Source organism: Diprion similis, chromosome 8 (assembly GCF_021155765.1).
Source record: "Diprion similis isolate iyDipSimi1 chromosome 8, iyDipSimi1.1, whole genome shotgun sequence".
In the NCBI taxonomy this organism is placed as follows: domain Eukaryota; kingdom Metazoa; phylum Arthropoda; class Insecta; order Hymenoptera; family Diprionidae; genus Diprion; species Diprion similis.
The window spans coordinates 17,336,316-17,353,886 of NC_060112.1; the positions used below are offsets into that span (position 1 = coordinate 17,336,316).

The 17,571-nt window shown below is 36.7% G+C and overlaps 2 protein-coding genes across 4 annotated transcripts; both read right to left on the minus strand.

Moving 5' to 3' along the window:
* Positions 1–253: 253 nt before the first annotated feature.
* LOC124409925 (ankyrin repeat and SOCS box protein 13-like) lies at positions 254–6,323 on the minus strand. 3 transcript variants are annotated; one of them, XM_046887896.1, is made up of 5 exons: positions 6,184–6,317; positions 4,145–4,196; positions 2,393–2,977; positions 2,051–2,294; positions 254–1,591 (listed from the first exon to the last, which is right to left on the minus strand). In XM_046887896.1, exons 3-5 carry the CDS (start codon positions 2,975–2,977, stop codon positions 1,038–1,040), a joined length of 1,383 nt encoding a protein of 460 aa, XP_046743852.1. In that variant the 5' UTR covers positions 4,145–4,196; positions 6,184–6,317; the 3' UTR covers positions 254–1,037. The 3 variants fall into 3 exon arrangements, with proteins under 3 accessions (XP_046743852.1, XP_046743851.1, XP_046743850.1); XM_046887895.1 differs by lacking the exon at positions 4,145–4,196 and having other exon boundaries at positions 6,184–6,323; XM_046887894.1 differs by lacking the exons at positions 4,145–4,196; positions 6,184–6,317 and adding an exon at positions 3,427–3,689.
* A 2,485-nt stretch (positions 6,324–8,808) lies between these two features.
* LOC124409928 (broad-complex core protein isoforms 1/2/3/4/5) lies at positions 8,809–16,653 on the minus strand. Its single transcript, XM_046887899.1, has 4 exons — positions 16,526–16,653; positions 14,421–14,845; positions 13,175–13,619; positions 8,809–12,982 (listed from the first exon to the last, which is right to left on the minus strand). The coding sequence occupies exons 2-4, from the start codon at positions 14,793–14,795 to the stop codon at positions 12,705–12,707; spliced, it is 1,098 nt and encodes a 365-aa protein (XP_046743855.1). The 5' UTR covers positions 14,796–14,845; positions 16,526–16,653; the 3' UTR covers positions 8,809–12,704.
* Positions 16,654–17,571: the final 918 nt, after the last annotated feature.

Sequence of the window (17,571 nt, forward strand, 5' to 3'; positions counted from 1 at the left end):
ACGTTATACTGTAAGCAAAATCGATCATGGTATCCATGTTGCACATATTCATGAATATTGTGTACAGTTGAAAAGCCGCTTTGTTGCGACGCGCAGTCTTTCTTCTTATAAATGCTTTGTCACTTTTCAGGTTTAGGGTAAGCTTTTGAATACCTGCCAATGGGTTTTCAGCACTGAGTCATTTCTTTAGTTGGAGGATTAGAGCAATATATACGAATACGTAAGTCCACGTGATAGCTCTTTTTAAATAAGGTTTACATATTATGATATTTATTATTACATACATTGTGGAATACAAATACAAAGGTAAAAAATTAAATAGATTCGTTAGAATCACGTTCGTATTAAAAATTATCCATATCTTGTTTTCAACTACTTCGTTAATAATTGGATAAACACAATAGTCGCTGATCGCATGCACTAAGTGTAGTAAATATAAATATTATATGCACGTTTATGCATAAATATAATATCACTATCGATTAATCGAGAAGACTACATGTTTATATAGGTAACAAAATACAAGGAGAATTATAATACTTTTCCTAGGAGCAATTGCCGCCTTTTAATCGAAGGCGCAACTAACAATATAAATTTATACATATGGAAAATCACTTTGACAATGCAACGAAATGTATATATTTCTACGCGTTTGTTACCGGGTAATTCTTGCTGATAATTTATATCTGCAAGTTGATCTGTAGCGTTTCAATTACCTCATCCGATTATTGAGCCGAAACTCGCTTTCTCTAACTGTCTCTCGAACCTTATCAAAAAAACTATTATACAACAAGTATACCACTAAGGAATAAAACGTAAGTGAATAAAAATCGACGGTTTTAACACAGCCTTTTTACCTCACAATTATGACCAATCAGCTGATTGACGGTGTGCTCGACTATTTGAAACTCCAGATCTTGCAGCGAAAAAAATTACGTACACCGTCAAACGATAAGAGCAGCAAACTAAGCTTCAAGGGCCGTGAAAAATCCCCAGTCAAGTCAAAGCCTTTCTGGCACCGAGGGAAAAATCTTTCATCAGTAAAAGTCGTAGAGCAAGTAACGGTGCAGCGACTGAGGCAGCTGAAGACTATCGACTATTTTCGGCAGTCCGGGGCCGCACAGTTTCCGGACAATTAGACGAGCCTGATGCGTTAAAGGCAGCGGAGTTTGGGCCGCCTCCATGACCAGGGCCCTCTGGGCGTCGGTGAGGCTGCTGGATCTGCGAATCATGCAAGGATCAAAGCTCTCCGCGGCTTCAAGGAGGGCGCGGAGGAGGAGCGGCTTGTCCGCCGTGTTTTGTAAGGAATTTAAAATCCCGTGAGGATCGCGATACTGGGTTTTTATTACGACCCTGGCGCCGTATTTCAAGAGGAGGGCCACCACCTCCACCGACGGATTCTCGTTCGAGGCGACGTACTCTGCAAGGACAGGACGCAGCGCAGGACCCTCGTCGCTTCTGATCACCAGATTAGGATCTGCGCCTCGCTCCAGGAGCATGCTCAGTATCTCAAGACGATTTGGGATGTTATCCGCGCACGCGACGTGCAGCGGAGATCCGATGATAGGCGATGATGCGTTTACGTTTGCTCCTGAGAAAAAAATGGCTGTTGGTACGCGGTTCGTTCCCTTTTCACATAGAAGGAGTTACTTTGAATCTGAACTGAGGATGCACTTTTAAACGACTCGAACGGCTCTGAGGTGAGTCGGTCATGTTTAAAGAGGGATGCTTATCTTCAATGCAGCACTCAAGTGGGTATTAAGCTTATAAGTATAAGTAGCCACTCAACGTGTCATACAATAATTCACTTTTTAATCTCTGGAACGAAAGCCCTGCACTCTGATACAAGTCTATAAAATTTTGATAGACAATTAATCTTCGTGCTAAATGGCTTGAATTGAATTGCATTTCGTTGCAAACAACTTTCATCGAAATTAAGACGGTGACAAACATATTAATCGATGACAGGAAGTGGTATAAGAAGCTGTTACGGATGCCAGCAATAAAATTCTCCTGCAACGACATAACGATCCAATAAAGTATCTCTTACCTGCGTTTAAAAGCATTTCAACAATGCTCGGGTCTCCCTTGAGGATGGCCAGGTCCAAGGCTGACGGCTTCTGATAATCGGGCCCCAGGTCTAGCCTGGCACCTTGCTTCAATAGCAGATTGATCACCTCTGGATCTCCTCCAAGAATGGCGTAATGCAAAACTGTCCGATAATCGTGCCTGGCATCGGCGTAATCATTCACGCTAGCGCCGTAGCTCAGCAAGAGCAAGACCGAGGTCACACCCTAAAAGGCACAGTTGATTAACGGGTCAGAGACATTGGGTTCCAAGCCCTTGACAAGGACCTACTGTACATACACATTGTGTAAACGGATCATCTTACCTGCGGTAACCGTGCGGCTTTCATGAGCGGCGTAAGTCCAGCGCGATCTCTGGTATTTGGTAAAGCACCGAAAGCCAGGAGGAGCTCTAAACACTCCAGATCTATCGGTGATACCAGATTTATCTCCGAGCCAAAAAAGTATCGCTTGTTCGGGTTGGCACCGGCCTCTAGAAGCACCCTGGCCACCTCGATGTGGCGATTCCTGAGGGCGAGTCTGAGGGGCTCGTCGCAAAGCATCGTCCTGGGAAAAAGCTCTCCGGTATCGGCACGGTGGTCGACCTTGGCCCCATATTTCAGGAGCAGCTTCACCAAGTCCAAATAGCCGTGTTCGGCGGCGAGATGGAGCGCCGAGTAGCCGCACTCGTCGATGGCGTCGATGTCTGCTCCCCGGACCAGCAGAAGTTGTGCGGCTTCCTCGTACCTCTGCCAAACGGCGTAGTGCAAAGGTCGAAGACCCTGGGTTACCGGCTCGTTCGGCTTTGCACCACATGCGAGAAGGATACGAATCTCGTCCAGAGTTTGCATGCGAATTATCGAGTCGGCCAATTCGCGCTGCAGGGGGTTGGCTATGCACTCCGAAGGCATCTGTGTGCAGATTGCGAAAAAAATATTGCCTCATTCGGTATAAGTAAGTAAGAGAGAACGAACTTGTACGTCACACTTGATGCGATGAGAATGACGATGTAGCGTTTCGAATTGTTCGGGGCGTTTGTGATCGTAATTCAGACCCAACAATTGTGCCACAACTGAGTCGAAAAGTTTCTTCAGAGCTTTTTTAACGATTGTCAGAATTTTGTAGAAACCGACAAGAGAATTCAAAAGACTCGTTATACTTGATCAATTACTGAAATAAGAAAACTGGTATCCATCTCTATTGTTACTTGACCGAGTGATTTTAAATTGAAAACTCAGTAATCGTTTCGTATTTGAACAAAAAAAAAAATTAACGGCGGGGATAATTTCCTCCTTGTTAGTTTGGAAATTTAAAGCAAAGGTTTTTCTTGCTATCCTGATCATCATTGCGAATCACTTACCACAAAAATTGCTTTTGTGATATCGGCGTTCAAACAATGAAGCACAGGTATTTCTCGAGTTTGATGACATCGGTCGACCATAAGTTATGATGATGTATATGCATGTGCTATTACGATGTGTATGATTTACAAACAAGCAGGCAGCGAAGATGAAGAACAACTCTTGGCTCGACGAGGGTAGTAATTTAATGAACGGCAGTTCGTTAGTTATGCTCTATGTATAGAAATCTGAACACATGTCGACAGATTTCTCATGCCAAAGTGTCTTAATTTATTAGCTGTATAATTTTCCGATAGTCCTTAGACCTGTAAAACAGTTTTTACATGCATATTCCAGATCAGATGTTTATCCAATTTTGGAATAGGATATATAGAAACCTTTTTTCATCGAGCTGCAGTGCACGATACATTTTGAAATAATTGTACTCTATTCCGGTTGCGACGAAGAGCACGTGTCTCTCTTGTCACCCTAACTTTATAATTAAAATCAATCTGATCTCGTTGAGATATGATTATGAGTATAATTTCTTATTCCAGACACTTTCAGCCCCCGTATATGCATAGTTGTCAGTGTGAAATATGACTATGCGGCGATTGATGAAAATGAACGATTATACACAGAGTAAAAAAGTCTAAACATAATAAGGCATGCAGACAATCGTGCATCACATGAATATTTGTCGTCGTGTATCATCGTATTGATGAAATATATACGCACTTTGGTATACTTATACGTTCAAGTTCTTATTCACGCGTTAAAACCAAACGATCTGAAATATCAAAGAAAAATGATTATTTTAAAAATTGTTGCAGGATAAGAAAAATCGATTGATGTACAAACTATTTACAGCTAAATGTACGTCGTTGAGTGCATTGGAAGGAACGTTGTCACGAAATGCCGCGTATTATAGGCGACGATGGCTACAACAACGCATAATCAGAGGGAATCCCCAAAACACGTTGTTTTTCACACGGTTAACCCGTATTTATAGACGAATATACAAAGATATATGTATATATATGTATGTATGTATGTATATGGCTCATACACGTGTCTGTTCAAATAATAGGTACATAGTAAAATGTGACTGACACCAACTAGGTGTATACTGTATAGGTATGGTGGATAAACCTCCTGCACCCCACGAAAGTGCAAAGCGCTCCTTGACCCTTGTTCCATAAATAAATTCGAATTTGCGGGAAGCACAGTCGAGATCGTTTGCTGTGTCTCTGGTGTATAAGTTGAAAGCTTCCGAGCCACAACAGAAACGCTTGCCAAATTCTATCGGGAGCGCCAAAAGGACACCGTGCCGGAAACGACGCAATTGAAGAATCATCAATCACATCTAAAAATCACGCTGCTAAAATCACGCAGTCTGGCCTAAGATTTTTCTATAATGGCCACACAATCGCCGGCAGACAACTTCGAAGTATTTCATACACGCTCGTCATGCCAATGTAATCCTGCCAAAAACGCATACCGTACGCCTCAATTGACCTCCTGCTTACAACCCTGACTTTTCTATGTGCCCCGATATGCAAACAGGTCAACGACAAGGTTGCGCAGCTCGTATATATTATGTCAAACATCTATAAGTTGCGATGGATTCAAGCCGATGCAGTTAAACTATCACCCAGTGAAGAAAATTGTCTTTATTTTCTTTCCGCATAATGCACGCATACATGGCATTATAAATTATAAAAATTGTGAAAGTGCCACGATGGGAAGAATTCTAACGCTCTATTTTTGACTCCGGCATAGTTCAAATAAATACCAGATTTCACTCTGGTTCCTACAACGTGAATTATTTCTTCCTTGACCATCCCACCATCATCTTAATTTAGCACAAGGAAAAGAAAAAAGATGTATAATGCTGGCTCACATGTAGCAACCAACTGCGGCGTACCATTTCCGCAGATATAAAATATATCTTTGCCGATCACGTATGCCTTCAATGTCTTGCACACGCTTCCTATGGCGACATATACCTGGATTTTATCACCGAAATTTCATAGGAACGCAATACCAAATTACTGAATACCAATTACACTTTGAAAATCGGCACGACGAACGTTACAAAAACTTCATTAAACCCAAAAAATTGCATTGAGCTGTCAGTTAATTGTATTAATAATTTGTAAAAGTGCCGTTCTTTCATTTACTCAAGTTAAAAACATAATGTTTCAGCCAGCCACTGTGCGCCGTTAATTACTTCACTTTCACAACGCTAATAGGTAATAGGCACTTCGCAGCTTTTGCCGAGTCGCTGATAAGCTGTCATTTTCACAGGAATTGGTTTGGGCGTGATGGGTGCACGTACAGTACAGGTGACCGTGTGAATTAAGTTTCGGTTCACCGAATTAAGCCACAAATCCACTTGTCACAATAAAAGCAATCAACGCAAGGTTTGCAACAAAGGAAAAACGTGTGGGAATTAAAAATTCGACGACGACGGCAGTACTTGACCGGATGACTTTACACACCTCATGATTGATCTATCAGTACTAAAAATTTTCTACTGGATAGCATTATGAAAAGGTACGAGAATTTGACGATAACTCAATACACGCATCGTGACGATAGAGAAACGTCAAATCATCCAACAAGTAGCCTTCTAGGTACGAAGAAAACACGTCGGTCAGCTGGACCGATATTCAAATGACCGGATTGTCACGCGCGGAAAAATACTCACAATAAGCAGCATTGATACAATATGAAATACGGTTATTCGAATGTAGGATCTATTATTTACTCACATCAAAGATAGTGCGATGTTCCAGCATGTAGGATTAATATTATGAACTGCCTTCCTCGTCGGGATGTCGGTCCTATTTAAAGCTTTGAACGGCAATTCGTCCCAAAATAACACAAAGGGATCACGAGGGCTAAGAGCGGAGCTTGCGCCGCGCAGGAGAAATACACGCGTCGCGACGCCCCTGCTACGCAATTTTCCGCGGGCAGTGCCGTCGAGCCCGACGCGCAGCGTCCCGACGCTAGTTCTATTGGTTCAGCGTGTATTCACGTGAACTTGTTATTATTTTGGTATACGAATGATAAACATTGCTCGGACACTGCGACGTGGATGACCCTATAACAGAAATTGCGCACTGCAATCGAATTTAGGACACCGTGTTGCTGTTATTTTATTTATTTTTATTTTATTTTTATATTACTCGTGAGGATCGACGTTTCAGCTGGCGAAGCGCGTGCAACTTTCAACAAATACAAATGTATATACCTACTATATTATTGACTATGCCAGGACACTCGGGTTGCAATTGTGTGACACTTGTCACAGCGCAACGAAGATTGTTCCTCTAATGAATGCATCGCATTCTTTATATTCTATTTTTAATTTTATACCATATAAAGTTTTTCATTGTCATATACTACGTGTCTAACAGTATTGTGTTAGAACTGGATCAGTGTTTAATTTGATGTCGAATTACCTTAAAAACTCACTTGCGCCCACAATATATCATAGTTTCGTAGAATAGAAAAATTCGATCATAAAGGTACCAATCTCCCATACAACGATTGGTTTCAATAATCGAAATCAAGATCCACCAAAAAACGATTAAAATTCAAGATTTCTTGCAAGTAGCAACACTTTGAAAATCGCTTCAAATGCAAATACGAAAGAGCCGAATGTGTAGCCATTGTCACACAAACTTTAATACACTAATTGCGAATTGTTCAAGTCCTGTTTGTGTAATAATAAAAAATCTCTACAAAAAGAATGGAAAATCCATTTTCCCCTTATTTAAATCATACATTGAATACTTTGATTAACGTGATTAACTGACTTTTAAATTAAAAACAAGAGAGAAGTACTTAGATACGTTGCTATATGCATAAAAACCATGTTTGTTTTTCATTCTGTCTAGAATAATCATCCTGTTGTTAAAGGCGTTTCTGCTGATGTCAAATTCTCGGTACTCTTTATTTATACCAAACTTTAGTTAGAACTTTCAGACAACAATCCGCGTGCCCAAATTGTCTGCAGCGAAATTTGAAGAAGGGAAATCCAGCCATCCTCGCAATCATACATTCGATGCTTTGTTTATATGAAGCCTCGTTGAAACGTATATTAAGTCTGATAATAATGTATGTATAATAGTAATATACACTTTCGAATTAGCTGAACTAATTAATATTAATTGATAGCGCACCTAATAACCTTAAATAAGTGGAAAATTAAGTGTGAAAGTTCAATTCTAATTCTGTAAATTTTACATAAATATCAAATTATTATATGATCAATTTTGTACAATGCTAGAAAACTACTTGCACATCCTGAATTCGTGAATCGAGCAAACGGTTTAAAGCGTGCATTCTGTTTCTGAAGACGAGATGGCTTTAAAGCTAGAACCCCAAAATATCCAGTGCTTCTTCTGAACTCTCAAGGCCACCGAGGTCGTCATTCCCCTATTAAAATGCACGTGCAATACACATTTCTTCCCGCTTCCTCAATCCGTATGGACGCGTGAGAATCTGACGACGAGAGCCAGAATTATTAATTATATTCACAACTCCAGGTGTAATAATTTTACGTTTTACAAAAAATTAGGTGAGATCCTTGAAAATTAAAGGTACAGCTTTCGCCGGCCACTCTGAAATATCTGCAGTTGCCAAAAAATGAAACTCATTTTCCAGAATTTCAAAACGTTTCAAAAATTCTACCACGCGTAATGATCTCTGGAAAATTATGTGTAGTCAAAGTTACTCAATTGATTCTAAAAACCTGTATTCATCATTGTATTTGAGATTTGGTTAATGATTTTTGGTAACTTTGGGTTTAATATCAAAATAATTCACTCGCTGTAAATTATATGAAAGAGAATATTTAAGTGTGAATAATACAATAATGATCTATGATTCGATTTCGTAGAGATCTCTTTGATTACTTTCTATAAATTTCTCGTAAATTTTAGTACTAGTACGATAGTGTATGTGACAATAAACGTATCTAGATTGAAGAATCAATAAGATAGTTTCAAATGATCAATAATAATATATGGCCATGTTATTTTTGTGATTACTTTTATTAAGAAATACTTTGCACTTAATAAATGCCTTATTTTGTAACTAATAATAACCATTATCATCATCGTCGTCGTCATCATTAACGGTATCATCATTATAGTTATTATTATTATCATTATTATTATTATTATTATTATTATTATTATTATTATTATTATCATCATCATCATCATCATTACCATACTGCTGCTCTAAGTTTCTAATTCGAAGCATGCTTCACTAACACATCTTACACGTTCTTAAAATTAAGTAATCGTATATTCTTAAAACGTGAATCATCATTTCATAAAAATGAAGGAAAATACTTTGATTTTAAGAATCTGGCAAATTTTTTCTTTCTTTCTCCTTAGCTGCTAAAAAAAACATCGCTGGCAACTTATATGGCTAATGATCTAAAAAAAAGATTTTTCTACAATTGGTAAATTTCTATGTAGAGTAAATATGTTCACTTGAACAGAAACATAATAGATACTTATATACCTATAATATATACCTGATTCGCGATTCATATAGCGGATTATGATATCAAAACACATAGGCGTAGCTGAATTATATCCGGAATTATTCGTGATGCAGTAAGAATTGTACAGTAAGCCAACTAATGTTTTTAGTGTGACCCAAACTTCGATGACTTTCAGACTAAAACAGATGTGGCAAGTGCGGATATGATAGATCGTTATCAAATAATAATACTATGATACTTGATGGCCAAATCGCAGTATATGTTTAATTATAACGGTGAAGTTGAGAATGAAATAATTTTGTAGTAATATTTACTATCAATTAGTTAATTGTTTTGACTTTGAAACATAGTTTTTGCTATCGACACAGGAACATTCTCATTTTTGAAAAAGACGAATTTTTTGGCAGTTAAAAAAATTTACAAATACTATTTCCAAAAAAGTGAGACATTGGAAATTATGCTCTGTAAATACTTGATTCTATGTCCCATTTTTCTGGTTGCTATTTTACAACAATTCGGATTTATGAAGTAAATATCGATGAAACATGATTAGGGTCGAAAGATTGTTTGATTAAACATGAATTGACAAAGAGCGAACTCAGCCAGGTTTCTTGCTTTAATTTTTGAACCGAACTTTGGCAACTGAATAATACAATTACGGAAATAATTAATAAAGCGTCGAACCAGGATTTTCAGCTGCTAGTAGTATCTACAAATAATAATACCTAACTCGGTAGAAATGGGTAATTGATAAATAATAAATGATAGAAATTAAATAGAATTAGCATAATAAAAAATGGCTAAATATGCATATAGTATATCCTAATAGCGGCTTTGACAATAATCATTAAGTATTTTCCACGCTTGTTTGATTGTTGTTTAGTTACACGTTATGAAATATTATTATACACATGAGTATGACACGGATTACCGCTAGAAAATAAAGACACAAACACTGTGAACCTTACTGGTTCAACATTTTTGCTAATCTTACAAATGCGTTATGTATGCCATTAAAGAATTAATTATTCTTCATTGGTTTGAAATACTGGGTTCAATAATCTTTATAAAATCTTTCTTGACTGGAAGCTTAGGACAATAATTTGTACCTAAGAGTATACAGAAGAAGTGCTGAACATCGAATCGAAAATCATTTCTTAAATTCATTTATCGTAAAGCCACGGCAAACTGTAACACTTGAGATAAATTAATTCTGACGGATTTTTGTGAGTCATATTTTTTTCAAACTGAAACCTACATTCCATTTAACATGGGATGCTCCATATATTACGAATGGATTTTTAGTTCCTATGAGAAAATGGCTGTAAGAATTCTTTAGATTCGTTAAAACAGTAGACATAAGCCGAAAATGACGTAAAACTATTTTCTCCTAAATATTTTCTACACCTCAATTTTTCTGAGACAGTTGTATGCAAAACAAATCAAAACGTATCATAATCTGGTTTCTGTTGATTAACATGACTGCCAGTTTGTTTAATGATATGTAATCGTGGATTACATTACTGTGATCACGTAACATTGTAAATGCTTTTTGAAAGCTTTGAAAATTCAATTACTATCATCAAACAGTAAGAAAATAATTTGATATATGTTCCTTTGTTCAGCACTATTATCTGTGGAACACTCTCAACTAATATGGTTCGATTTTATTGCATAGTATGGAAAAATATGATTCTATCAAAATGTTATTTAACAAAGGCAATACATCGCTCTCTACAACTTCAAATGTAGTCATTATTGTTGCCTATTAGACAAAACTTTTCTGAAAGGCCAAACCAACTTCAACAAAAATGATAGATAAAAAATTATAATTATGATTTTCTTCCATCATTTTTGTTAAAAATGGTAAAATTATTTTGTTTTATTCTTTCTACTCTCTATTTAAAACTTTACGTTTGTACACTATTGCATAATAAGCATTGATTAATTTACTATATGTCATGATTCCTCATTTTTTTCGTGGTGCCTATCAAAGCTAAACAGTTATCTCTGAAAGAATATCGATCTAATTACTCGTTACCATATAATTTAACAATATATTTATCAGTGTATTTGCATAGTTTATGAGAAATGGCCAGAAAGAACTCACTTTTCATGATAAAGTGCCTACAAAAATATCTGTATAAGGATAGGGGGGCTGCGATTACTAAGTTATTACTAATTAATTAAGTATTCTCAGTATCTCCAGTCTCAAACTTAGTTCTGTTATTATAATCATTAATATACGGTCAGTATCACAAAAGCAATTTTCAGGCTTTATCTTCAGTCACTGCATTGTTCAATTTCTTAATATGTTGTATACAGAGGAATGATAAAGTAGCAATAATTGCATCATGTTAAGCTGCATTTTTGTCTCTCAAAGCTTCATAGACCTGGGTTTCTCATTCAAATTTCATTTATAATTCTGTAAACCAAGTTCAAGACTGAAACTGAACCAAAATACATCGTACAAGTATTTTCCAGACTTAACTTAAACGAATTGGTTTTACACGATATAAGACATGCAATAATTCGAAGCTGAAATTCAACTATACAGGCACTTCAGTGTCCTGCATTGGGTTTTGTCTATCAGTGAAATAGTTGAGCTAATGGTGAATTATATGATCACGGATGGGCCAGTGATGGCTGAGAACTTGCCGTCTCGAATAAAATTTATATGGTAAATCTGAAAAACATTTTTACGATGAGTATATACATACGCGAGCTGTTCGAGACTCATAATAGAGAGTGAGGCATATTATTTTCGACTATTTCTGGCTCCAAGCATGAACTATTAAATACTTAACTTATTATTAGCTCCAACAAATATGTTAGATTTTTTTATTTCTACGAAAATAGTCTAGTTGATAATACGCAATGGGAAGAAAAGTGTTATTTTTTAGATGTCACCTTAAAATTTTGCTAGCGTAAATCCTATGATGATGATTTTTACTTGCGAATAGTAACTTATTTCATAAGGCAACGATTGAGTGAAGCAAATGATAGTCATTTTAATATTATAACAAAAAAAAATGTACAAACTAAAAATGGATCATTGTTAATGCCAATATACGAAAGAGAGTAACGGGCATAATCATAATTTACAATTTGAGCAATAAAAAAAAAATCGAATAAATCAAATATGTGAAAACATAGGAAAAATTATGTTCCGTGTAAGTACATAGAGCAATGTGCTGAGCCGATAGTAAAGCTGTACAAAATCTGTTAACGAGATTCGTTAACACAGTAGTAAACTATTTACCATCAATAAACGGGAATTGGCAAAAATAAACATTTTGCCAACAGTGTCATCGAAATACAGAGGTAGTCTTAGGCCTAGAAAATGGATTAATAAATCTGGCAAATAATCTCTAATTTTTAAATCTCCAGTCTTGTGCTCCAGTCATTGAACGTCTAATAATTTTGAATTCATGAAAACAATATAATACTAAAAATCTGAAACTATTTAAAGTAACATAGCTCATGCCTGATGCACAGTAGTGCAAGATTTCACCTCTCGCTAATATAATTCAATGGAGCATCCTTTAATATACATTTACGTTCTCAATCATCGCACTGAATTCTCATTTCTCTGTAATGATCTTAGATTTTACCATCTTAACCATGTATCAGTAACTTAAAATGACTCGAAATCCAAGAAGTGGCATGGTTCCTATGAAAAATTAGTCCAGAACAGCTCCAAGATGTTGGAAATCAATCAATTTGACTTAACTGTAATCTAAGATCTCACTACTTTTTAGGATAGCACTAAGGTAAACTGGTGTTCAGACTCTCCGGCAATCGGTAGTTCATCATGTGAAACGGTGGGCTCGCAGGACTACCTGGTTGACTGTTCAGTCCAAGACTATTTGAGCCACGTCCACGTTTCCTCCTCTGTAAAATTCCCTTGCGCACCATGTAGAAACGGATCGTACTAATTGGGATGTTATACTTTTCTGAAGCAACTTGGAACGTCATACCACGTGCGACCATGTCGGAAGCTTGTTTCAGCTCTTCTTCGGAACGGCGCTGTCGTCTTTGGTAGCCTAGAATAAATTGGCTCGCAATCACTGTTCTAAATATGCTAATTATGACATAGGTAGATTTTTAATTCATGAACGTTACGGTGTTCTTGTATTAAAAAAAAAAAAAACTTATTTCACATTGAAAATTAGATAATAGCATATCATGGTAACAACACTTTCACTCTGTGGAATTAGTGCGAGAAATTCACTGACCTTCAATTGCTGGAAACGGGCTACCTGGTGTGCAGTTGGTAGCACGAACCATACTAATAGTGTATGGTTTGTGATCATGATTGAATTGTTCATCGGGCTCCATTTTCACAAGCCCCGGAGTCTCAGTGAGAGTGGCTTCACAAGCGCTCAATGCTTTTTCCAGGTGGTGGAGTGCTTCGGTGTGTTCCATGTTAACAGAATTCTGAGTGTTTTGAGTTGCGCTGGGTGTTGCAGAAGGTGTTACTTGAGGAGATCCAATTGTCGGGGTGCACTCGAGAAAGTTTGAATTGTTTGCATCTATCATTGGCGTATCTTCATTTTTCATATTCTCGATTGTTATTTGTTTTGTCGGAGTTGTTGGCGTCACAAGATTATTTGATTGTTGGGAACTGGATTCGGCATTCAGGTCCGGGTTGTCTTTTCCTTGATTCGATAGGCCACGTACCTATACAGCAGGTTTACAAGTAACTAAGCTGTACATGTAAAAAGTACTTTTTTTTCTTTAGAGAATAGAGTGTGAAAACCTCAACATAAGGTTTTTGTCCATCGAAGTGTATGAGACTGGATAAATACTTTCAGAGATAGAATCTATACATCATAATTTGAAACACTAGAACTCTAACATTAGTTGTCGCATGAGGTTCATTACTGTTTTGAAGATCTAACTAACAAATGAAAATATTAAATTGGTCACTATTTTTTGGTTGTCATTGTTTGTGTCATTAGACCATGTCCCAATGACATTGTTTGTTTGCACTGTTACAGCAACTTCTTGAAAATAAGGAATTAAACATGGAACTAAAATTTTTAGGGAATGTATTTTTGCTAGACAACGAATATTTGAAATGTAAGTTTTTCACCCATCACTGATTTATCTATCACCTGAAGCTGCGTGTGTACAGATTTAGTATTCAGGCCAAGAAAACGTTTCTTGAGTGTAGTTGAATAGCGATAAGAATAACATAGAATACATTATGTAAAAAATAGATAAAGATCCTAATAATTATACACATATACACACATACGTGAATATAAGATTAAATTGTAAAAAGATTAAACTTACGTTCAGCGTAAAGAGTGAGATAACAAGACGATTTGAAAATGACCTAAGTTTGATCGTATCTCTGAGAAGATATTATCTCTACATTTTAGCGAACTAATTCAAAAATATTTTTACTCAATAACAAATCAACCATATGATAATTCAAGAGAATAATGAAGATACCGCAGTCTGGAAATTGCCTACCTGTAAAGCTTCGGCAGCTTGCATCAGCTTTGCCAATTGCTGTTGTTCGACATAAACCTCTCCACGGTACATGAATTCAACAAGCGCCTGAAGTTCCCACATTCTCATGTCACGCAGAAAAATTATTGGATGAGTGCACGGAATATCCAGAAGCAGTCGCTCTAGATAATCGCTACAGGCAGATAGTACAACCTTGTGGCATTTTATAGAGCCACCGTCACAGGCCAGCGTGACATCAACAAACTGTTCGGAGCTCAACAATTTTGGAAATGCATTATGCATGTTAGATTGGTGGGAAGTCCATGACACGCAAAATTGCTGACGATCCCCACCAGGGTAATTACCCGCAGTAGGTAAATTGTTTCCGGATTCCATTTTCAGCTGACTTATGGGTCAGAATTTGTCCTTCGTACGTTACGTCACGTCTGGTAAAAATAAAAAAAACTACTCAAATTTTGCTGACATATTTATTATTCTATAATTTAAATTACATTTCACATCAACCACTACCGTACACATGGCAACCAAAACTACTTCTACGCAATTGAGGATTAGAGGCTGTTTACCACAAAAGAATTCCTTAACCATACTAAAGCGTGATACATTCCAGACTATTTTTTGTCTGAAAACAAGAAAGAAGTACTAAATGCATGCAAATATTTATATATGAATATAAACCTTCAATATTTGAAAAAAATATTTGTGATCTGAAAACAAATTTGATGTAGAAAAAATGAAAGATTGTTCAAAACAAGACTAGAAAGAGAATAATATTTTTATTACAAGCATAACTGACACTACAATGAGTAAAAATAAAACAAATTGGTTAATTTTTTATGTAAAACGAAATACAATAGTAAAATTCAATTCGGTTCCTCATTGCTAAACAGGATCCAATTTATATAAAATGTATTATTTTAAAGATTTGCAGCAACAGAAGGTTTACTGTGATTCTTGGAACTCATTTTAAAACATGAAAATATATTTGGAAAAAATAAACTTGTTTATATGAGCGCTACATGAGAATTACATAACAACAACAACGGAGTAAATGATTTTTGAAGTGTAGGTTTATTGATAAAAATATTTTCATTGAATTTTAAATTTTGTAATGACATAAAGGATTCACAAAGCTGACAAACACATTTTAACAAATAATATTTTTCTACACTATTAGTTGTCATTACAACAGCAAATATTCTTTGCCACTCACCACAAACATGCAACAAATTAAACGTGTATTCTTTGTAATCAGTTACTAACAGAGGAAAAAATTATAAATAAATTGTTGATTGAACGAATAAATTTTTTTTTAAATACCTACGTGACGAAATTTGAACTCTGGGATTAAACACGAGTGATAATAATTTATCTGTCGAATGACAAATAATTTAAACGGCAATATACTAATATTGATAATAATTAACAATTTATTAGGTAAAAATCTTCAATTGTTGACGCAAACGAGGCTAACCTCGGAAAAAGATGACTCAAAACATAATCGTGTCGGTTTTAAAATTTTTACAATATGGCTGTCGTGAAATAAGATGCCTCTCTCTAACAACAAATTGGCTAAGCCAGGGCTAAGCATACATAAACTGTATGCATGAGTAATATTCGCCGAAGAATAGAAAGTAATACGTAATAGCGTATTATCAATTACTAATATAGAATATCGGCAGGCTGTAGCGTGATGAGCAGTGACTCAATAAAGCGTCTCAAGAAAAATCTATATGAACAACAAAATGAACGTGCAACAAAACAAATGACTTCACAAAGGTACGAGAACAGTGCTCCGAATATTTACGATACGAATATCTCGACATGCAACATTTCTAAACAATCACGTGCTCTGTTCTGTGGACAGGTTAGTTTAAAGTAAACTGACATGTTCTACAGAGAACAGGAAAATCATTTTTACATATAGAAAAATGGTGAAATCTTTGCGGGAGACGCTGTCGGCATGAAAGCCATCACCCCCCCAGGAACGCCTTGAGCACAAGTTTCACATTTCTCGTTAATTTATTGTACACGATACACCACAAGCACCAAATTTCGTGACTAATATTATACTAGTGGACTTTGAAGAATAATTTGTCACTCACAAGATTCAGCTCCACTTTATTCTCCTCAAGCTTTCACGTTATATTCGGCAAGAATCCCTTAAGAAAACATGCGTCCGTCCGAGATTTGCACTCTGGCTAGGGGAGCTCGGTTAAAAGGGTGGGGGTAGTAAGACTGGGGGTAGCTTAGGGGAACAGTGGCGCCCACGTTGGATTCTTACGGAGTCAAACGGCATTAAATTATCATAACCAATCATAACTTATATTCGCTTCTCGAGGTGTGTTCGTAAATACGGGATCTCCGCCGGTCCGCTACTCATCGCGCTTCTGGGCTACTTCTCTGCTTCTGCACTTGCCTAATAATCAATTTTCATACCTTCTACGCTAGTGGAAAAAAGTTCGAAAACAACAAACCTGTTTAATCAGCATTTGCGTTTGACTATTCGGTTGCCTACTAAAGATCTTGAGGTAATTCGATCACACTTCTAACTAGTTAGACTATAAATTGATCTTGGACAAAGTGGAGATTACCCACAAAGATTCCGGGTTAAGGACCAGTGGTTAGAGACGACATTGCCGGAAGGATTTAAGGATGGTCACCTTGTAAGGTTACCCCATACATGCAGATAGACTGCGAAATCTGTAAACGTGAAGAGGAGCTGAAGCTGTGTTAGCGATTCGGTAGCTTTTTTATCAACGGGAGTCCTCTAACACAGTCTTCAGTCAACGGAGTCGAGGTGGAGTCAGGTTAGAATTTGGTGCTATAGGAAATAGTTTGTAAAAATTTATTGATACTAAGTTATCAGTGCATCTGGATTTCTCAATCCAGCTTTAACTCGACTCCAATTCGACTTCAACTCGATTCAGACCCGACCCTGACTTGATTCTAAACCCTCGGTGTGAACGCATTCAACATAACATTAGAATTTGCGTTATGCGACAGCATTCTTATTATCATGCATGTAATGTTCTATAACAATTGATAAACCCATTTAATAATCATCAAGAGATATGAGACCGATCACGCATTTGAACTTTGTTTCGTGTTAGAGGGCGCTACGAAATCGGAGACATAATAAACACGAACG